This window comes from Danio aesculapii, chromosome 10 (genome assembly GCF_903798145.1).
Source record: "Danio aesculapii chromosome 10, fDanAes4.1, whole genome shotgun sequence".
In the NCBI taxonomy this organism is placed as follows: domain Eukaryota; kingdom Metazoa; phylum Chordata; class Actinopteri; order Cypriniformes; family Danionidae; genus Danio; species Danio aesculapii.
In genome coordinates this window covers 29721464-29744556 of record NC_079444.1, presented here as the reverse complement: position 1 = coordinate 29744556, position 23093 = coordinate 29721464, and the positions used below count along the sequence as shown (strand labels likewise).

The following is a 23093-nucleotide window of genomic DNA, read 5'->3' as shown; positions in this document are numbered from 1 at the left end:
ACATACTGTCACCCAACGCATAGAGGACAATGCATAGACTTTGGTAAGCAAATCATGGCAAAGACAGATTCTGCTTGACTAGTTTATAAAGTATTGAACTCCACTGTGTGATAAATGTGATTACGTATGATTTTATCATGTCATGTTTTCAATTTATTTATGAATATTCTGAAATTAATTAGAAAATTACCCATGGAAACTTTAGTGTAAAATAGTTTGGTATATTTACCTTCGGCCCTCGACTCTCAATGATATTTGGTTTTTGGCCCTTCATACGAAAATGTTTGGGAACCCCTGATCTATAGAGTTATTTTGCAATTTTAACTCTGAAGAATCTTTATTTATTCATAAGTCAAAATTATTAGTCCTCCTGTGAATTTTCGTTTTCAAATATTTCCCAAATGATGTTTAACAGAGCAAGAAATCTTTCACAGCAATTGCTATAATTTTTTTTCTTCTGGAGAAAGTCTAATTTGATCGTTTTTGGCTAGAATGAAAGCAGTTTTTAATTGTTTGAAATCCATTTTAAGGTAATGTTATTAGCCCTTTTAAGCAATTTTTTGTTTCTACAGAACAAACCACTGTTTTACAATGACTTGCCCAGTTAACCTAATTAGCCTAATTAAGCTTTTAAATGTCACCTTAAGCTGAATGCTAATGTCTAAAAAAATATTTTGTAGTATTATGTCATCAAAGTGAATAAAATAATAAAATAAATCAGTTATTAGAAATTTGTTGTTAAAATTATTGTTTATAAATATGTAAAAATATTTCTTTCTGTTTAACATATACACTGTTAAACCCAAAAAGTTAAGGTAACTCAAATCGTTTGAGGAAACCGATTGCAACAAACTATTTAGTTAAAAAACTAATCTATGAGTACTGTGAACTTAATCCGTTTGAGTAAACGAAGCAATTTGAGCACAGTAAAACCCGATAAATGAAGAGAACTCAAACCAACTGAATACTGTAAAACCCAATAAGTCCACTCAAATCGTTTGAGGAAACCGATTGCAACAAACCATTTAAGTTAAAAGAAACTAATCCATATGAGTACTGTGAACTTAGTCCATTTAAGTTGAAGTAATGAGGAATTAAATAACTCATTACCTACAACACAGAGTTCAAAACTCTTTTCAAATAAGTAGAATTAACTTTCAACACTCATTTGATGAAATTGACTGTTGGGTTTTACAGTGTACAGGGGGTTCATTATTTTGACTTAATCTGTCTATACACTTACACAGAATGACTTTTAGTTTGCTAAAACGATTTGGGTGGTTGTTGGAAAAGTCGTATGCTAAAGTAAACAGCTCAACAAGCAAAATAAAGTTGCTAAAAACCACATCCTGTTCTCAAGAGCTTTTCCATTACACCTAGGACTATTGCATTACGAATTTGTTCACCTTTGATTACTACCCAAACTGGGGCCTGGTCGAAAAAAAAATGTTTCTGAACCTGTTTTAACCACGGGCTTTATTACTGAAGATGCAAGAGTTTTGAGCTCAAGAGTTCCCCTATTATCATTGGTGTATAGTTTTATGTTTTCTGAAACCAACAAATGTCTAGATTTTTTTTTTTAAACCTGTGACTCAAATCATGAATCTCAGCTTCAAAACCAAAAGAGACTGTCTGTACCTCTCAGCCAAGCTCTTTTCATGTTAGTGCCACAATTAAAAAAAAAAAAAAAAAAACAAGCATGAAGATAAAGGGTTAACATTTTATTTTGACGGTCGCAGTTGCATTGAAACTACATGCCAATTAATTCTCATCTGAGTATTAGTAGACTGTCTGCTTAATATCTGTTGATACTGCTCTTCAACAAACATTTAACTGACTATAATAAACTTTGCAAGTTCATGTCAACTTACTCTCATCCTAACCCCTAACAGTCTACTTTTATTCTAATGTGAATTAGTTGGCATGTAAATGCAATGTAACTTTAATTCAACAAAATGCATTAAAGGGACCATCAAAATAAAGTGACACCATAAAGGTAAATGAGTATAACCACTAAAACATTATTTAGTAAGTGAGATTTGCCATTTTATGTTAAATCTCAGCAGAAAATGGTTAGTCAAGTGACCTTTAAGTCAATAGTGCTTAAGCCTTTCAGGTTGTCAAAGCAGATTTACAGGGATGAATAGGAGATAATGAAATGAGATATAACGTTTCAGCATTGTGAAACAAGTTCAACACATCAAGCACATTCAGATAAGCTGAATACTGATTTAGTTAAAGTTTTTTCAGTTATGATTCATTTCCGTTTAATATGAATGTCTGTTAAAGGATGTGATTCACTGTCACCTTTAGCTTGAGTTGGTGTCGATAAAGCTGCTCTACAGAGGCCAACAACACAAACCACCACTTGGCACGAATGTCTTAAAAGAAAGATTCTTAAAAACTAAAGCATGCCAGTTTGTTTTGTAAATTTCTTTTTTGGGTAGCTTGTATTCCTAAAACAAATTGGTTAAATGTATTGGTTGTATAACTACTATAGAAATATAAGAACCATAAAATACAAAATATTAAACAAAAGCATAACTAAAATTAGGACATTATTTCATTGAAACATGATAGGAGAATTAAAAAGTCGTCTTGTGTGTTACAAAGTGACATGTAAACACTGAGTGGAAGAACGTATGTTCACTAACAAATACATTGTTCATAAGCAACAATGTAAAAAAAAAATATTTATATTATATTGTTATAAGTTATAAATGTATAAGTTGTGCACAGAATTTACCTAGTAAAATAGTTGTTTTAATGGTTCAAAGTGGATACAGAAAACTTTTTATGGCGTGAAAGAATCTGACACCTTTTTAGTGCACACTTGTTTTGTCATAATTGCATTATATTTTATTACACAATAATTTTACTAATAATCAGATTTCAGTAATATATCATATTCATATAAAGAAATGGGCTAAAGCTAAGCCAAATTGTGAGCATTTTATGAGAGATTTAACAATATGGTACTACTTTGTAATTTTATTAATTATCAGTCTTATCTTAATAAATAGTGTTATCTTTCTACCTCTGGAAACTATATGTTTATACCATTTTTATGTGGACGTATGTACTGTTAGTATATTCTTTTTCATTGTTTTCTTTTCACACTTGCATAAAAAACATCCGACATTAACGCACTTCCGGTAAACATCTCTCGAGATCAAGTCTGAGCAACAAAAGTTTTTATTATTGTTGCGCACATGTCCCTTGTTTAATACTGGATATCACGGTAAATATCTAAATTGTCTACAAACATTTAATCAAAATACGCCACCGATACCAGAGGATTAAAAAGTCGCCTAAACAACTGATATTTGCGCATTTCCGGTGAACACCTCGCGAGATCAAGTTTCCTTGGCAACAGTACACCGTCGTGTTTTCATGGAGAGGTCTGAGCGACAAAAGGTTTGTTGTTATTATCGCGCAGATGTCACTTATGTAATCTTGGATGCCATCGTAAATATCTAATATAATCTACAGCACGGCAACGTTAGCGTGATTTATATTCATTGGCGCTTGCGAGGCGTCGCCACAGAATCAGTGCAGAGCTCGAGTTAAACTCTCCGCTGCAGTATTTCACAATGTTCAGCGGTCACTCCGAGTCTTAAAATAGGACTGAATATTTCTCTACAAACCACGAAGTTACGAAATAGTCGCTTGCTTACCATAACTGCTTTATGTGGATTAAGATACTCTTTATAACAGCTAAACCAGCTGGAAAAAGCTTTACTGTAACGTTAGAGACCAACTCTGACATATCCCAGCAAGCATTTTTTGTTTTTAAATGATGTCTAATAGATGTCTTATAAACGTCTGAACATTCTCGTCTTGGCTAAAGCAAGGCTAAATTTGGGCTGTCAGTGAAAACCTACTAGACGTCTAAGAATAGGCCAAAACTAGACTGGTCGTCAAATAAACAGAAACGAATGACTACACACATAAAGTCTGTCTAATCTGTCTATTTAATGACTAGTCTAGTTTTTGGGCTATTCGTAGATGTCTATTAGATTTTAAGATAAGTTTAGTCTTGTTTTAGCCAAGCTGTCTATGCTTAAATGTCTATTAGACGTCTATTAAACACAAAATTGCTTGCTGGGATATGTCAATTTTGAGATTTCAGAGTCTTTTGCTCTTCATAAAGTGTTTCCTCCCAAGTTGTTTCATTCGTCACACTATATCACTTTGTTTGTTTATTTAAATTACAAAAACAACACATTAAAAAAAATTTAAGGACGTTTTTAGAAAAAAAATCTTAAAAGACTCATAAATCTTCTCAAACACAACCACACCAAATTGTTTTTGTTCATATATATATTCTTAAAATTTTCTGAAGGAATGTGTTCATACATAACGTGCCTGATAACATTTTAAATAAAATCTACAAAAATAGCTTCTTTTTTTCCCTGGCAGTTTACAGTATGAAATGTTAAAAAAGTACATTTTACATTTATTTACATTTACTTTTTTTTTGTTTTACATTTTTTTATAGACTTCATCTAATATTCAGATTTTTGTGCTAGAAATTAGTGCTACAAGATATTGGAAAAATCTAACATTGCAATATTATTTTATTCTGCGATATGAATACTGTTTCATTAGATTTATTGAATAACTATTTGGAAAGAATTTATAATTTTAGATTGATTTGGATGATTCTGTAGGGGAGTGCATATGCATAACATATAAACAACGATCTAAAAGCATAGGTAAATTCAATAAAGAAAAAGAAACCAATTAAATAAACAGTGTTTTATTGTTGTGATCTGTATTCAGGTAAATAGTAATTGTATAATCAGATGTAAAATAATAGTGTTTTTTTGGTTTTTAAACAACTCAATAAAATGAATTGTTATTAATTTGTCAAAGTTACAAACGGTACAACTTTTTTATGCCTGAATGATTTATAAAACCCTCACACAGTCACAGGCCTCAAAAAACACTTGCAAAATTCTAATTTATAATCCAGATTCAGCATTGCGTATACTCGCGATGTGACTTGCCAATGATCACATTGCAATTTCGATCTTGAAACGATATATTGTGCAGCCGTACTAGAAATGTATACAAATTAGCAACATTTAATTTAATAATGCATAATTTGCAAATCTAAACAATTAAGAAAAGTTGTAAAAATCTTAGCAATTTTTTAAAGTAAGCAACTGAGCAAGTATTAGAATTAAATTTTTAACTGCTCAATTATTTATTTATTTATTTTCATTTATCCTCTTCACCTGCAGTGTCTTGCCCTAATACACTGTGTCTGTAAACCTACCTAGACAGCATTTCTTGGCCCCCGTAGTTGTATTTTGAATCAGCAGCATTTTTGGTTTCAGTATGACTCTTCAAAAATACAGTCTAGATCGGCAGCTCTGTAAGTTTTCACACCCAGGTTTTAGTAAAAACTAAAGTGCAAATATCTTCGCGATCAGATCCAACTCACAACCAACCAGCCGTACGACGAAAGTTTTGAGGTGAACGCAGAAGAGGCGGCCAGTGTTCACACACCATCCCCAAGACAGATCGGTGAGACTGTTTACCGCTGTTTTACCCCTATTTTTCTCACCTACTTTCCATCTGGTTTTAATGGCAATGTGTGTTTCAGTGTCCAGGAGGACAGGTAGGCAGAAGCAGAGCACCATGTCCAGTTATGCTGGTGAGAAATTAGAAGAAGACACTAAGGTGAGATTGAAATTAAAACGGTTTCTTAATTCACAAATGCATAAATCAAAGAATAACTCGTTCACTATGAAAGTCAAATAAAAAGTGCTTCATGGGTAGTTAATGTGTCTGTGCTTTTTGGAAAAGGTGTTCATAAAGATAAACAATGAAATCATAAGTCCAACCCAGCAGGCACACAACATCATAAGACGTTAATATCAGGTTAGATTTCGGCCATGACGTCAGGTGACCAAAGTTCAACGTCTAGCCTACGTTTAAGGACAATGTTATTTTGACGTCCAATAACAACATCAAATTACATTGATATTTGGTTAATTTTAAATTGTGTTGGAAAGTGACCAAAATCTAACATCTGATAGATGTCATAATGGTAACGTCCACACAACGTCGAGGTGTAACATGATTAGACATTGATATTTGGTTGATTTTGGGTTGATTTTAGGTTGGACATTGAATACTGACGTTGGCATGACGTTGAGTTTTGACGTCAACCTGATTTTTCATTCCAAACAAAATCCAATGTCCCCGCGACATTGGGGTATGTTGGGGTACAACGTCCCTGTGCCTGCAGGGAAGGCACTCGAAAAGTAAAGACATTTTAAAAAGCCTTTATTAACATGGCTATTCCTTTAAAACAGCACTTACACGCAGGAAACCACAAAAATATGCATGTATGAACAAAAATGCAAATGTATGTCAGTGCTGCCCCCAGTTTTGAAATATACTTGCGGTGGTAGCCGAATTGAAACACACCTTTTACCCATAGCACATAAATGGTTAACCACATGCAAACAAACAAAAAAATTATGTGATTTTTAACAATATTTTTATTTATTATGACACTGTTATATGCTTTTTCTTAAAGGTTTTTCCAAAAGACTGTTGAAATAAAAAAAGAAATCCACTATTTTTACATGTACAGTTGAAGTCAGAATTATTAGCCCCCCTTTACATTTTTCTTTCTTTTTTAAGTATTTCCCAACTAATGTTTAAAAGGGTAAGGAAATTTTCACAGAATGTCTGATAATATTTTTTCTTCTGGAGAAAGTCTTATTTTATTTATTTAAAAATTTTTAAGATCCATTTTAAGGTAAAAAATATTAGCCCTTTTAAGCATTTTTTTTTCCGATAGTCTACAGAACAAACCATCATTATACAATAACTTGCCTAATTACCCTAACCTGCCTAGTTAACCTAATGAACCTAGTTAAGCCTTTAAATGTCACTTTAAACTGTATAGAAGTGTCTTGAAAAATATCTAGTTAACAATATTATTATCATTTTAAGACAATTTTATGCCACTCATTATATAATGCCAGAATGACAATATAATAACATCATAATGTTCAACAATATTCTTTAGAATGTTTCATTTGCTTATAGTCATTTTAACAATTTAGGCATTGGAATCAAAATGTGAAACTGTATATCTTAAATAAATAATAATAAATGTTAACAAACAATACACTGTAAAAAGTAACAGAGGCTGCGATATCTGCTACCAGACCTATTTTCAGTTGTCAAACACCCACAATAACTACTATAGTGTTTTTTTTAACAGTACTGACACTGATATCTCTAATAGAGATAGAGATGTTGCACAGTCAGCTAAAATGTTGCTAGAATCAGGCTATATATTGCATCATCAAAAACATGATTGAGGTCATGTTCATGTGTTGTGCGAGAAGTCGATATATTAATTATTGTGACAGGCCTACTTGTATACTATTCAGGAGCCATGTGAACCCATTGGTAAAAGCTGCTGTCTTTCTCTCTCAAGTTCAAGTTCAGGTTACTTTATTGACATGACATTTTGTGCAGAACTGCCAAAGCATTCAGTACATGTATAAAACGTGTAACATATTAACATAATCAAATTAATTAAATATACAGCAAATGAGAAACAAGTGAGAAAACACGAATAAAAAGAGGCAATATTTCTGGTAATATCTGATTAACCATTTCTAATGGTTTACATATATTTTGCAGCCATGGCATTTTGTCCTCTCCGAGTAAATTGTAAAGTTTAGATTAAGTCGTTCAGATTAAAGAATTAATTAGTTAATGTTTCTCTTTCTCACTCTCATGATCGTGCATGCGCTTTCAGCTGTGAAGCTAAGAGGAAAAAGTAGACAGCGAAAGCGAAAGTCAAATAGCTGACATTTTAGAAGATTTACAAACCCCAGCCAGACGTATTGTTAAGTCCCAAATAATGTGTGTTGATGCAGAGCACATGAGACTGTCTGTTGACAGTTCTAGTGCACACACAAAAGCGGTACGAAACGTGTAGGGTAAGAGAAGATTTTCCACTACTTAATCGATCCAGGATGTTTATCTTGTGCGGATACAAAAAAAGTGTAAAAAGATTATAATAATCGTAAACCATAATAACAACAACAACAAAAATAATAATAATAATAATAACAATAAGTGGCATCAAATATACTTGGGTGGGTGTTAATATACCTGGGCGGCCCGGCCAAATAAAGTCTATGTGGGAAGCACTGTTTGTATTTGTTTATACATGCAAATTTTTTGTGGTTTCCTTCTCTATATACATTTCATGTATTTACTTCGAGAAATATGTTGTTAAACACTTATCAAGATTACTATTGTCTTTTTTTTCTCTCTTTCATTACTGAATTACTAACGACTGTTCAGTTGACTTTATTGTGTTTGATATATCATTTTCTGTATTGTTTTTATATATTATTGAGTTATGTGTTTAAATGAGTGTTTAAATGAACTTGAGACGTACGTCAACATTGTTACCCCGATGAAGGAAAGTGTTGCCGAAATGCACAGGTGCTGTTTTTAAAGAATAGTTATGTTAAGGCTTTTTAAAATTTCTTCACTTACTTTGAGTGCCTTGGACTTATAATTTCGATGCATAACTCGACATTTGACAACAGAGAAAGAAAGAGCCGCCACCTGGTCCCCGTAGTGCTAATAAGAATGATGAGGAAGAAGATGAGGATGATGATGATGACGACGATGATGATGATTCTGATGACACAGAATCTGATGAGGAGGAAGAGGAGCCAGGATCTGCTCCAGAAGGGTAGAGCTGCTAGCCATTATTTACTCGCACACCGTCTGCTGAAAGGAGCAGGAAAAAAATTTAAATAGCTCTGGTGGAAATTAAATTAAAAAGATGGTTTAGTTGGGTTGAAATGTAAAGTTTCAGTAATAAATTTAGTATTTAGACAAAAATGTATCTATTAGATTATAATACGGCATCTACTTGAAACCAAAAGCATTTTATAATTTTTTACAACAAAATAGAATTACATAAATATTTTATTTACTTTTAGCTTAAAGAATCAAAGTGATAGATTATTTGTTGAGAAAATAGATTTTAGAAATGCATTTTAACAATAGTACTTGGTGCATTTTAATACATAATCTACTCTAAACCAAAAGGTATTTCATTTTTTTTTTTTGTTAAAATAATGAAATAAAAAATGTCTGGCATAAATATTTTAATTTATTTTAGCTAAATGAATAAATATGATAGTTTGGTTGTTGAACATGGTGTATTTTAATGATAGTATGTGGTGCATTATAATACATAATCTGTTCTAAACCAAAGATATTTTATAAGTTTTTAAAATGTTTTTTTTTGTATGACTCTTCATAGTGCTTACGACCCGGCTGATTACGAGCATCTTCCTGTGACAGGCGAGATTAAAGAGCTGTTTCAGTACATCACAAGGTGAGCATGCAACAATTTCACACCTTTACAAGAAACAGCGTTTAAAGGAATGTGTGAAAAAACTGCAGTGCATGCTTATAAGCTGAATTTACATTTACATTGATGCTAACATTGGGGTTATAGTTATCATTCTTGGCTCATAGAACTTTAAGAATAATTCAGACATTCTGAACATCTAATAATTTTTTTTTCGATGGCATTATCTGGTGGAAATGAGGGCGATATTTAGATTTAAACTCTTTTTTTGTCTTTCGTACATTTTACAGAAATGTACAACTTGATTAAAATGATGAACAGATAATGGTATTTAGGTAACATAATATTTATGTACAGTTGAAGTCAGAATTATTAGCCCTCCTGTGAATTTTGTTTCTTTTTCAAATATTTTCCAAATGATGTTTAACAGAGCAAGGAAATTTTCACAGTGTTTTCTATAATATTTTTTCTTCTGGAGAAAGTCTTATTTGTTTTATTTTAAGGCTACAATAAAAGCTGTTCATTTTAACCATTTTAAGGTCATTATTATTAGTCCCCTTTTTTCAATTGGCTACAGAACAAACAAAGAGACGACTTGCCTATTTACCCTAACTTGCCTACTTAACCTAGTTAAGCCTTTAAATTGCACTAAATCTGAATACTAGTATCTTAAAAAATATCGAGTAAAATATTACGTACTGTCATTATGGCAAATCAGTTATTAGAAATGAGTTAATAAATCTATTACCTTAGAAATGTGTTGAAAAAAAAATCTAAAACAAAAATTGGGGAAAAATATACAGGGGGCTGTTAATTCAGGGGGGCTAATAATTCTGTATAAAGTAATTATTATAAATACCATTTTATTCAAATATAATTAAAAAAAAATTAATTGTAAAAATATGTAAAAGATTAAGACCATCAAGTTATCATCATCAGAAAGCAAAAAAAAATCTTGAAGAAACATAAGCAAAATATGGTCATTTCACTTTTTACTGGTATTAATTGTAAACTGCATTCTTCAGATACACTCCGCAGTCGATAGAGCTTGACCACAAACTGAAACCCTTTATCCCCGATTTCATCCCAGCTGTGGGGGACATTGATGCTTTCCTCAAAGTGAGTTAAACTTCTCACACTTGAAGCACTGCTGAATTTCCAATTTCTTTATACATATTTTAAACGCTTTGCATTTTACAGGTACCACGACCTGATGGAAAGCCTGACAATCTGGGTCTGCTGGTTCTGGATGAGCCGTGCACTAAACAGTCAGACCCGACCGTGCTTTCCCTGTGGCTCTCAGAGAACAGCAAACAGCACAATGTCACGGTAAGTCTTCGCACGCACTAGAAGACTAATTAAGACGCTTTGAAGTTTGCAGCCTGGCAACTAAAATAACACTGTGATGCACTTCTCTTCACAGGAAGTGAAAGTTAAGAGCATCGAAAACCCTGAGAAGAACCCTAAAGCTATAGACAACTGGATTGAGAGCATTAGCGAGCTGCATCGCTCCAAACCTCCAGCTACAGTTCACTACACAAGGCAAACACTGACATAAACAAAACACCAACATCCAGAGAAACAAATCACAACATTTATGTCAATTTGTAACCAGAGCCTTGTATATGTTTATTCAGGCCCATGCCAGACATTGACAGCCTGATGCAAGAGTGGCCATCTGAATTTGAGGAACTTCTGGGGAAGGTTGGTTCTCGAGTAACATGTTTTACTAGAAATACCCTTGTTATGCTATTTTAGGATCTGTACACTTTTGTATGCTAAAGTTTATTTTATAACAGCTATATTAAGAAAAGTCATCGCCCAGCATATAATATTGTGTTTAATAGACATCTAATAGACATCTAAACATAGACAGCCTGGCTAAAACAAGGCTGTCAGTGAAAATCTAATAGACATTTAAGAATAGCCCAAAACTAGACTAGTCGTCAAATGGGCAGATTAGAAATACTTTATGTGTGTAGTCATTCATTGTGTGTAGACATCTATTATATTTTCACTGACAGCCCAAATTTAGCCTTGTTTTAGCCAAGACGACTATGTTTAGATGTCTATTAGACATCTATTAGACATCTTTTAGAAACAAAAATTCTCAGGTTACATGATTTTGAGATATTGAGCGTGACTGACATACTTAACCACGCCCCTCCAACTGTCAGTTTTGAAAACAAACTGAAATGGTGAGGAGGAGGTGTCTATTAGGTCATAATAACTCTTGTAAAACCCATTTCCTGAACTTTCTACATGAATTCTATACTTCACTACATCCAGTCAGCTCACAGCAGAAACAACAAGCCACGCCCACTGTTTTCCCATTTAATATTCTGTTTCTCTAGGAACTGCGTCACAATACGAAAAAAATGGTTGCAGCTTCAAAGGCAGGTGCTTGATCAAGCCAAACAAAAAATAAAAAGTAAACCTAATGAAGACCATTCATTTAATTTATTTTCAATCGCTTTTCCGGGGCCTGGTCGCGGGGGCAGCAGTCTTAGGAGAGAACCCCAGACTTCCCTCTCCCCAGACACTTCCTCTAGCTCCTCAGGGGAGATCCTGAGGCATTCCCAGGCCAGCCGAGAGACATAGTCCCTCCATCGTGTCCCGGGTCTTCCCTGAGGCCTCCTCCTGGTGGGACATGCCTGGAACACCTCCCTAGGTAGGCGTCCAGGAGGCATCCAAAACAGATGCCCGAGCCACCTAAGCTGACTTCTCTCGATGTAAATGAGCAGCGGCTCTACTACGAGCTCTTCCTGGGTGTCAGAGCTCCTCACTCTATCTATAAGGGTGTGCCCTGCCACCCGGCGAAGGAAACTCATTTCAGCCGCTTGTATCCGAGATCTTGTCCTTTTGGTCTTGACCCAAAGCTCATGATCATAGGTGAGAGTATGAACGTACATTGACTGGTAAATCGAGAGCTTTGCCTTTCGAAAGGACCACGACAACCCGATCGTCGGGCACAGAAGCTGGCTTTTGGGACATGGAATGAAGACCTTGTTGGTTAGAACGTTGTCCAGTTAAATTGTCTTTTGAGAGCTTAAGTGGCAGCATGCCAATTCTGTTGACCATCTCTATAACAGCTATATTACACATTATAAAATGGATAGGTCACTTGATTGGTTGAGCTTTATTCTAGAGAACATGCACCAGTGACTGTTGCCAAAAGTTGTGTCCCGGATGATATACTAAATACTATGCATTTATACACTCAGCTTTGCAGTGTATGAGTTTATTATTGTTCCAAATGGAATGCTAACTTTTTTTACTAATTGGAAATTCAAGCCATTTCCTGTCAAAGTTTAATGGTTGTCAAATTATCGAAACTACCAAATTGTACTGCTGCCTTCACCATCGGAATGCGACATAATTCCTTAAATATAAGAGAGTTTTGTCTAAAATCAATCCAAAGTAAAGTAATCCAACCTCATAGACTAATGTGTTACATGAGCAACCTTTTAGTGTGCATGAAGTTTAACATTACACACTTCTTTTTATTAATTGAATAAATGTGTCATCAAGATATTTAAAGGTACTTATTCTACGTAAAATGTATGTGAATGCACTAACATTATAAATGATACAAAATGGCATAGATTAGACAATTATGCGATTATTAACATATGCAATTTGGGATGTACCTAAAGAAACTTTTTTTTTAAACCTTGCTACACAAATGGAATAATCATTTTATAAAAGCAATAAGTCATGTGAAGCTGTTATAAATGTATGTGAACCTCAGATTCACAGGGCCTATTACTTTATTATAGTAAAGGTCACTTGACTTTGCTCAAATTCAGTAATGCTCAACTACTTTCTAATCCATTCGCCAGGTGAATCTCCCCACAGCAGACATTGATTGCGATTTGGCAGAGTATGTTGACATGATCTGTGGTAAGTTTCGTGCATTTACATATTTGATGCTCTTTTTTTGATTATTGTAATGACTGTTTAGTTTAACCTGCCAGGAATTCTGGACATCCCTGTGTACAAGAACCGAATTCACTCGCTTCATGTTCTGTTCACGCTCTACTCTGAATTCAAGAACTCACAGGTTGGTTTTCGACCGTTTATGGTATTTAATAGTAGGTAAAATTTACTAAGAATAAAAATAAGTAAAAAATTATTTCAATATTATATTTTTTGGTTTGATAAGGGTTAGATTAGGGTTTGCATTATGCAGTGTTCATTCAGTTTGTGTAAAGCAAAAGCTTTTGTATATTGACAATCTGATTTTGTTTGTCCCTTTGAACAGCACTTTAAATCTGCAACAGATGGACAAAAATCTGACACACCACCTGCTTCACGTACTGCCACCGCTGAGATAGAAAGACTCACTCTGGACTGAGGTCGCCCTCTTGCCCTATTTTCTTACATCCTGTTTTGTTCTAAGCCGTTTGTTGATGCTGCGTTGTGTTATTACGTCTTATATTATATGAACTGTTGATGTTTGGGTTTGATAGACTGATATCTCATGACAAGGTTGTGATGTTGTAATCACTATAATTTGAATAAAAACTTCCCTTTTCAAACTATAGACTGGAAATATGTGTGGGTTTTAATAAAGCTAGTACCTGTAATCTGAAAAGGATGAGCTTTCTTTTCCCCTCACTTTCTTATATTAAAGTCCACATGAAACCACAATTTACTGTTTATTTTGAATTATATTGTTAGTCCTAACAATGAATCAATGTAATTTAATCCAGTGAAAAAAAAAATGTTTGTTTTGCTAATATTTAATCAAAATCTGACCACTTGCTTCCTCTCTGGAGTGGCCGTCCTCCTCTTATGACATCAGTTAGATTTTTTTAATGAAATATGCTTAGACATGCCCTCCAAAGCATTAGTTTCTCGGACTGAAAAGTAAGAGTGTATAAGTATAACCCGACCTTTACTCAGTATTCTGTTTTACCTGGAAATACGTCATTATACTCAAATAAAACTCCACAGAAACTTCAGGTTCATTTGGACTTCTGTAAATGTTTTCTGTAACAGCTTATGACGGTAGATTATGACTCCGTGTAAGTTGAATTGTTAAGGTTTATCATTTAGAAACATTCACATTGAACACATTCTGTCTAGATAAGTAATTAATGTGCGTGATTATATCATAAGTTCAACTTCTTCCTTGTTCTATCTGCTTTGCGGTTTTCAGAGGCTTATTTTTAAACTCTGAGGTGTCCGTTGCAGCTCTTGGTTGTCAAGATCTACATATCTGAAAGGCCTGATTAATAGTTAGACATTAAACTTAACTGTTAGCTAAAGATGTCCGGATACTACATTTATGTTTGGCTGTTTATGTTTACTATATTTGGTAAGTACAGCTTTGACTGCTTTTTCTGTTTTCATTGTGGAAATAATTATATGCATGATTAATGTAATTATACTTTTGATGTTTTAAAAAATAAATGTGACGCTTATTAAATATTAGTAGTCCAATTCCTATATTTCACATGCATGTTTAAAGTATAGAATTCATTGTTCTCTTGGAAGTGTTTATTAATACTAGTGAACATATTCATTTGACAGCAAGAATTACTGAAGTGAAACTGGAGACGATGCTTAAACGGGGCTTATACAGCCGAGTTGAGCTCACCGGAGAGACACTTGCTCAACAATATGCTGATTCTCTGTTTTTGGTGGAATGGACTAAAATAAACAACTCATCAACATGTCTATGTTTTAAAAAACATAGCAATAATGACACACACTACAGGCAATGCTGTGGAAAAGCTCATTTCTATATAAGCAACAACAGCCTCATTCTGGAGAACGTGACCAATCAAGATGAAGGATTCTACATGGAAACTATAGTTATAAAAGATAAACCTACAGAACACCAAAACTTCACATTACTGATTGATTGTAAGTCAGACACAGCATCTCATTTGTACAGTTCTCTAAAATAGTCAGTTTGCTCATTCAATTATTTTGTTTTAAGACCCACCAAAAGCAACAGAAATCCAGGTCTCATGGAGCTCCAGCAGATCTGTGTCTCTCACATGTAACGTGACTGGCTCATTTCTGCATCTGATGTGGAAGAAAGAAGGAGTCTCAATTGTAGAGGATGAAAGACACTCATTCAGTAACAGAAACCAAACTCTACACATCAGCAGCTCAGATTACAGCACATACAGCTGCATCGTATCCAATGAGTATGGACAATCTGAAAAACACAAACGCATCACTAGTGAGTAAAAGTCCATTCATTGCACACTTCTCTGAATAACCAGAATAAGATCGTGTTCAGGATCAGGAATTAAACTAAACATGTTTACAGTGGTTACGGAAAGTATTCAGACCCCCATTACATTTTTCACTCTTTGTTATATTGCAGCAAATTGCTAAAATCCTTTAAGTATTTTTTTTCCCCTCATTAATGTACACAGCACCCCATATTGATAGAAAAAAAATGAATTGTTGATGTTTTTGCAGATTTATTAAAAAAAGAAAAAGTGAAACATCACACAGTCCAAAGTATTCAGATCCTTTGCTGTGACAGTCATATATTTCACTCAGATACTGTCCATCTCTTCTGATCGTCCCTGAGATGATTCAACACCGTCATTTGAGTCCAGCTGTGTTTGATTATACTGATTGGACTTGATTTGGAAAGCCACACACCTGTCTACATAAGACCTTACAGCTCGTAGTGCATGTCAGAGCAAATGAGAATCATGAGGCCAAAGGAACTGCCTGAAGAGTTCAGAGACAGAATTGTGGCAAGGCACAGATCTGGCCAAGGTTGCAAAACCTTTCTGCTGCACTTAAGGTTCTTATAAGCACTGTGGTCTTCATAATTCTTAAATGTCTTAAATGGAAGACATTTGGGAGGACCAGAACCCTTTCTAGAGCTGGCCATCTGGCCAAACTGAGCTATCGGGGAAGAAGAGCCTTGGTGAGAGAGGTAAAGAACAACCCAAAGATCACTGTTGCTGAGTTCCATAGATGCAGTCGGGAGATGGGAGAAAGGTGTAGAAAGTCAACCATCACTGAAGTCCTTCACCAGTTGGTCTATGAAACATGGGACATGAAAGCCCGCATGGAGTTTGCTAAAAAAAACACCTGAAGGACTCCAAGATGGTGAGAAATAAAGATTCTCTTGACTGATGAGACCAAGAAATAACTTTTTGGCCTTAATTCTAAGCAGTATGTGTGGAGAAAACCAGGCACTGCTCATCACCTGTCCAATACAGTCTCGACAGTGAAGCGTGGTGGTGGCAGCATCATGCTGTGGGGGTGTTTTTTAGCTGCAGGTACAGGATGACTGGTTGCAATTGAGGAAAGGATGAATGTGGCCAAGTACAGGAATATCCTGGATGAAAACCTTCTCCAGAGCACACAGGACCTCAGGCTGGGCTGAAAGTTTACCTTCCAACAAGACAGTAACCCTAAGCAGACAGCTAAAATAACAAAGGAGTGAACTATGACTGTTCTTGAATGACCCAGCCAGAGCCCTGACTTAAACCCAATTGAACATCCATGTAAGAATTACACAACCCATGCATAATCATGGAATTTTCTGTTGTTTTTTTTTTTTTTTGAGGTGAGAACTCCACTGATAACCAAGCAAATCATCCTAGTGGTAAAAGTCAAATGGTTCAGATTGTGTTTACTTCTGGACTTGCGTTTATGGGTGTTTTGGGACTGTGCATTGTCTTCTACTGCCTTTATAAACATCACAACAGTAAGTCTTTCTCCAAAATGCTTACATGAATGATGTTCATAAATGTTGTCTTAGCAAAATGACTATATAAAACCCACAGGTTTGTTTGGTTTGAAATGTATACCTTGTTAAAATGTATCACTTATTTTATCATTTCTGTAATACACAGTGGATGCTGACAAAGTCCGTGGAACTAATCAGGTAATTTGTGAAACAATATACAAAGAGTTCAGATGGAAAAAACCTCAAAGTGCCATCTAAATATGTGATCTAAAATTAGCACTTTTTTCATTCCCCAGTGTTTATGTTCAGATATTTCACATTAAAAGCAATAAAAATAACCTATCATTTGTAGTAAAAGTGAAATTACTGAACTTTCTTCAGTAATTATTACTATTTGTGAGTGCTTTGCTACACACAGGAGCCTGAAGAAAGTACTCAGTTTAGTAGAACATTTTAGATGGCACTTCAAGGTTTTTGCAGCTGAACTCTTCATATACAGATGAATGATGATTTCAGAAGAAGTTGAAGAATATTAAAGGGATAGTTCACCCAGTAATGACAATTTCCATTTACTCAATCTTAATTTGTTCCATATCAATTAGATTTTTCCCACAAAAGATATTTTGAATAAGTATTTTGAAACCTGTAACCACTGACTTCCAAAGTATTTGTTTATCCTACCATGGAAGTCAATGGTTACAGGTTTCTTCTTCTGTGTCTTCAAGTCAAGGGTGAGTAAATGAGGACAGAGTTTAAATTGTGGGGTGAACTACCACTGAAATATGATTACTTTGAACAAACTGATATAAAGAAAAAAAAAAATATATATATTATATATATATATATATATATATATATATATATATATATATATATATATATATATATATATATATATATATATATATATATATATATATATATATATATATATTGCTGCTTGTTTAAACAATTTATTTAAAATGAGCTGAATCAACACAGTTCTTGAGATTTATTTGTGACAACTTAATTCTTTTATGTTCAATCTACTTAAATTAAAAGTAATTGATTTGTGTTAGGAACACAACCTGAAGGAACATAGAATTTTTTACAACCAAGTTAAGATAATATTATGGTGCCATATATGTTCCATTGGGCTGTTAACTTTAAAACAGTCTGTGAAATTTTTATGAGACATTAAGAAAAAAAGGTAATAAGCAGCTCCATTTTTTCAGCTGATTCATTTAGTTTAGTTTTATAGCAAATTTTAATAAAATGTAAACAAAAAATAATGTTGAAGTAGCTACTTTGTTAATAATTCCCTTTTTAGATAAAACAAATTGGTCATTGACAATTTTGCATCTTTATTTTACTAACTTACTGCATAATAAAGGTGACCCAGTTCACCACGAAAAATCTTCAACATCACTATCTAGTTGACTAAAGATATTTATTTAATTATTTATCCACATATAATAATAGTATTGGCCATATATAATTAAGGAAAGTCAGTGTATCGATATATAACATGTTTAACATATTTTGACCTAGGAAGGAAATTTTCACAGTATGTCTGATAATATTTTTTTCTTCTGGAGAAAGTCTTATTTGTTTTATTTCAGCTAGAATAAAAGCAGTTTTTAATTTTTTAAAAAACATTTAAGGTCAAATTTATTAGCCCCTTTAAGCTATATATTTTTTCGTAATACAATAACTTGCCTAATTACCCTAACCTGCCTAGTTAACCTAATTAACCTAGTTAAGCCTTTAAATGTCACTTTAAGCTGTATAGAAGTGTCTTGAAAAATATCTAGTGAAATAATATTTACTGTCATCATGACGAAGATCAAATAAATCAGTTATTAGGAATGAGTTATTAAAACTATTATGTTTATAAATGTGCTGAAAAAATCTTCTCTTAGTTAAACAGTTAAAAAGAAATTGGGGTAAAAAATAAACAGGGGGTCTAATAATTCAGGGAGGCTAATAATTCTGACTTCAACTGTATATGACAAATTAAACATTTACTATAAATCCCCAATTACAGGTTGCACCTTAAACAGAGATGCCCAAAGTAGGGCCCGCGGGCCAAAGTTGGCCCATTGTAACCTTTGATTTGTCTCACCATCCCATCTGAGAGGAGAGTAAGAATGATGAAGTGTTGGGGCGGATGCCTTTAACACAGAGTTCAGAGATCGTCATCACCTTTTTTGATTGTTTCAATTAAATGTTGACATAAATCAGATTTTTAAAAATGTAAATACTTTCACTCGACAGATGGAGGATTATGCAGAAGACATTGGCGAGGTTTGGTTTGTTTTGTTTTAACTGTTATAAGTTCATTATAAAATATAAAAAATACTGTATTTGTAAATATAAAACAATGTTTTATAGCAACATCATTAAATAAAATAGGAAATTACCCATGGCAATTATATTTACCTTCGGCCCTGAATCAAGTTTGCTTTTTGGCCCTTCATAAGAAAAAAATTTGGGCACCCCTGACCTTAAAAAACAATTGCAGAAACATACCATAGTCCATCTGATCCGTTTCATTTACCTCTTAATTTTCCTATAAGGAGAACTTGGTTTGGGTTCTTATGGGTTAAAGTAAAGCCAACTAATCACTTTTTACTGTGTGTGTTCATAAAGCTCTCAGTGATGATTGTTTACCCTGACCACTCTTGTTTCTCAGAAAGCAGCAGACCCTAAAGAGATGACCACATTGTCATACGCCTTCACAGACTTCATTAAGCCAAGAGTGTCCAGTCAGGCTTACTGTGAGGACTTCAGTTACTCTGAGTTTGGACCCATTTGCAGCGAGGAAACAGTCGTTCTGTATTTGGTCAGTAATGATAAGATACGCGAGAACAAAAACAGAGCATAAATGTACTGTTCAAAAACCAATGACTTGTGGGACATATGTGTTTTACATTAGTTCTTTATTCATTTAACTTCTTTCTATTTCCATCAGAGTCAATAGTTTAGCACGATTTTACACAAACTGTTATAATATCATATCTACTGAATACTCAAACTATTTTTTAAATTACTAAACAGCTGTCATTGTGTCTGAGTTAGCAAATATTAATACTGTACATACATTCACTTGAGTTTGTATTATTTTAAAAACAAGGTCTTTTTTTATCTGTCATTTATATCCACAAACTGAATAGTGGTAAAAAAGCTAGGTCTATGATCTATGACAGGGGTAGGGAACCTATGGCTCGGGAGCCACATGTAGCTCTTTGACCAAAAATATGTGGCTCTCCAGCTGTCTCACTTCAATAAAAAATTTGAACTGTCACTAAAAAATAGTTTACTATTGAAAATACAATTAAAATGACCTTTTTATTGTATATTTTTACAGCAAAATGAATAATAATAAAAATAAAAGGATGTTTCAACCAATGCACGTGTGCGGCGCTGTGAATTAACTTGAAACGCGATTACAACTTACATTTTTATGGTAACCTTGCGCACGTAAATTCAAACAACATTCATGAGTGTTGATGGCGAAAAGAAAAGAAATTCTATAAATTATTCTTTCTCATTACATGGACTTGCTCAACATGTGATGCTTCATATATATCCCCAATGGCTCTTTAAAAAATGCCAAAAAAAATCTGAAATGGCTCTTTGCTGAAAAAAGGTTCCCGACCCCTGATCTATGATAATAATAATAGGCCTATGTATGTTCACTGTCATCACAAAATGTATACTTAACAGAAAACCTTTAGCTAACAGCATGCTGTTTATTATTTATAGAAGTCGTTGTAATCACGTCATAAATTATTAGCTTTATTTAATTTTAAGTAAGAAATAACTCACATCAAACACTTGAAATACAACATTTAAGGCCTGTTTGGGTTTTTACACAGGTAAGTTTGCCATTAGTTTTAGCAAACTCTTGAGATTGCTCCGGAGCAGTTTTTATTCTGGGTTAAACCCAAATTGGACCAATCAGCTATGAGTAAAGTGAATTTATAATGAATAAATTAATACAATATGTATGTTTGTGTGTGTGTGTGTGTGTGTGTGTGTGTGTGTGTGTGTATGTGTGTGTGTGTGTGTGTGTATGACACTCACACACTCACAGACCATGTGCATATTTTTTGTTCCAAATTAAAGCCATTTATGCTAAAATAAGTTTGGAGTCAAAATTGTCTTTTATTGTTAATATTTATTTGCATTAGATAATATTAAATATGAATTATAAATATTCTAATTATATTTGAATACTATATATTTAAATAGTTTACAATTGTCAATTAAATTTAGTAGCTTTACATTAAAATGTACATTTAAATATTACAATATATAAAAGCTTTTAAAATGAGCTGTATACGAACCTACATTTTTAAATTCAGTTGATTTGCATTGCTGCATCAACAGTGTTTATTTGTGTCTTGTAAATGCATTTAAATTCATTATATTTCTGATAATGATATCTCTTAGTCTTCAACCGAGTCTCTCTCATGAGAAATGACTCAAACCGACTCTCTCATGTGTCGAGTGATTGGACTGCATGCGTCTGACAAACAGCCAGAGTTCAAGACTCTGTAAATCCCAAGTTAGCATAACAATTATCTCAAGCATTGTGAAACCACTTAACCAGGTTGGACTTGTTGACCCAAAACTTACTTTGCAACCTGGAGTTTGTTCAACTCATTTTGTGCAATAGGTCTCAACAATGCCTTTAGATGTGGTAACCGTAGTATAAGCAGAAAAAAAGACCCTTAGTCTAGTGACTGTATATTCTGTACATTCATGCTGCTAAATCATCATCATTAAAAATATGAGACTAAATTTCATTCCACACATAAAACATAGAGCACACTTGAACTAGTTAATCCAGTCATTATATCAACATGAGGTAAGTGATTGTCTGTTGTTCGACAAGCATAAAGCTGTAACATTCTACCATCATTTCATACTGCATACATTTAGTGAAAATAAAGTGCAGTTATAATAATCCTGCAACTTCATTACAAACATAACAAACGTACACACAGAAAAACCCTGTGTCCTACATCATACAGGCTTTATGCTGACCACAGGTGTGGCTTTATCATGGTGAGAGGCGTGAGAAACTGCTTTCTTCAGTCTTCAGATGCAACAGTTACAGCTACTGTTAGCAGGAGTGCAAAAGATTTAAAGGGTCAAAAGATGCAAGACTTCTATATATTCCCCTGCTCTCTCTCTCTCTCTCTCTCTCTGTGTTTATTTAGTTCAAACAAATAGTAATAAAACATTACAAAAATGTATTTATTTCATTATTTTAAGTACTTTTTCAGCAGCAGGATTCAACAAAATAAACGATATTCCCTTTGATTTAAAAAAAAGCATGTGGTTTGTAGAAAAAAGCCAGCATATACCACAGATATATCTTAAACTCCACACAGAAATGCCAACCAGCAAGCCACTGTGCGCCCCTATATATACAGTAACCATTTACATAACAAAGGACAACAAAACATAGCAGTTTCAATCAGTTTCAATTCCAAGACAACATATAACAGATCAAGGGCTTCACAAAGCTTCAGTCGCATGATCCTAAACGTAGAGCCCTGTATTTGAGCCCGAGCCCGTAGGGGCCCGACTTTTTTAAGCCCCTAGAGCCAGGCTTTGGGCCAATTTTCATGTCATAGCTAGCATGCATATCGGGCCTGCTTTAGAAAAAAACTTTTAAAAAAGTTTAATGAGATCTAATGCGTGCAGTCCGGAAGCGCCAGTGATGCCTTGCCCATAGAGATTTACAGCCACGTGCAATGGAGAACATACAGAGAAAAAGAGCCAATGGCGAACTTAAAATTGTGAAAAACACTAGAGGAAAGGCAAACTTCTGGTCAACTTTTCAAATAGTGACAACTTTAAATGATGGGCCAACAGGTTATGCACAATGCACAACTTGTAATAGAGTAAACTCACTGTGGACCACATACCGCTTGGATATCGATGTCACTTAAAAAACTACAACTTACATTTAAAAAAAACGGGCTATGGGTCAGACTCGGGCCAAAAATTTTGATGAGCTGTTGGACAAGGGCAGGG

General features: G+C 34.0%; 1 protein-coding gene across 1 annotated transcript; it reads left to right on the top strand.

Annotated features, from left to right (window-relative positions):
* The first annotated feature begins 3321 nt into the window (after positions 1–3321).
* ift46 (intraflagellar transport 46 homolog (Chlamydomonas)) lies at positions 3322–13926 on the top strand. The gene is made up of 12 exons (XM_056467364.1): positions 3322–3417; positions 5442–5535; positions 5615–5691; positions 8604–8752; positions 9332–9406; positions 10408–10501; positions 10583–10711; positions 10806–10924; positions 11020–11086; positions 13225–13285; positions 13360–13445; positions 13647–13926. The coding sequence occupies exons 1-12, from the start codon at positions 3394–3396 to the stop codon at positions 13737–13739; spliced, it is 1068 nt and encodes a 355-aa protein (XP_056323339.1). The 5' UTR covers positions 3322–3393; the 3' UTR covers positions 13740–13926.
* Positions 13927–23093: the final 9167 nt, after the last annotated feature.

What these genes read in the sequence shown, in the direction of transcription:
- ift46 (XM_056467364.1), top strand. Translation starts at nt 3,394, where the DNA reads ATGGAGAGGTCTGAGCGACAAAAG. An exon ending in GCAAACAGCACAATGTCACG is followed by an intron (nt 10,712 to 10,805) that starts GTAAGTCTTCGC and finishes TTCTCTTCACAG; the next exon opens with GAAGTGAAAGTTAAGAGCAT. An exon ending in GTATGTTGACATGATCTGTG is followed by an intron (nt 13,286 to 13,359) that starts GTAAGTTTCGTG and finishes TTAACCTGCCAG; the next exon opens with GAATTCTGGACATCCCTGTG.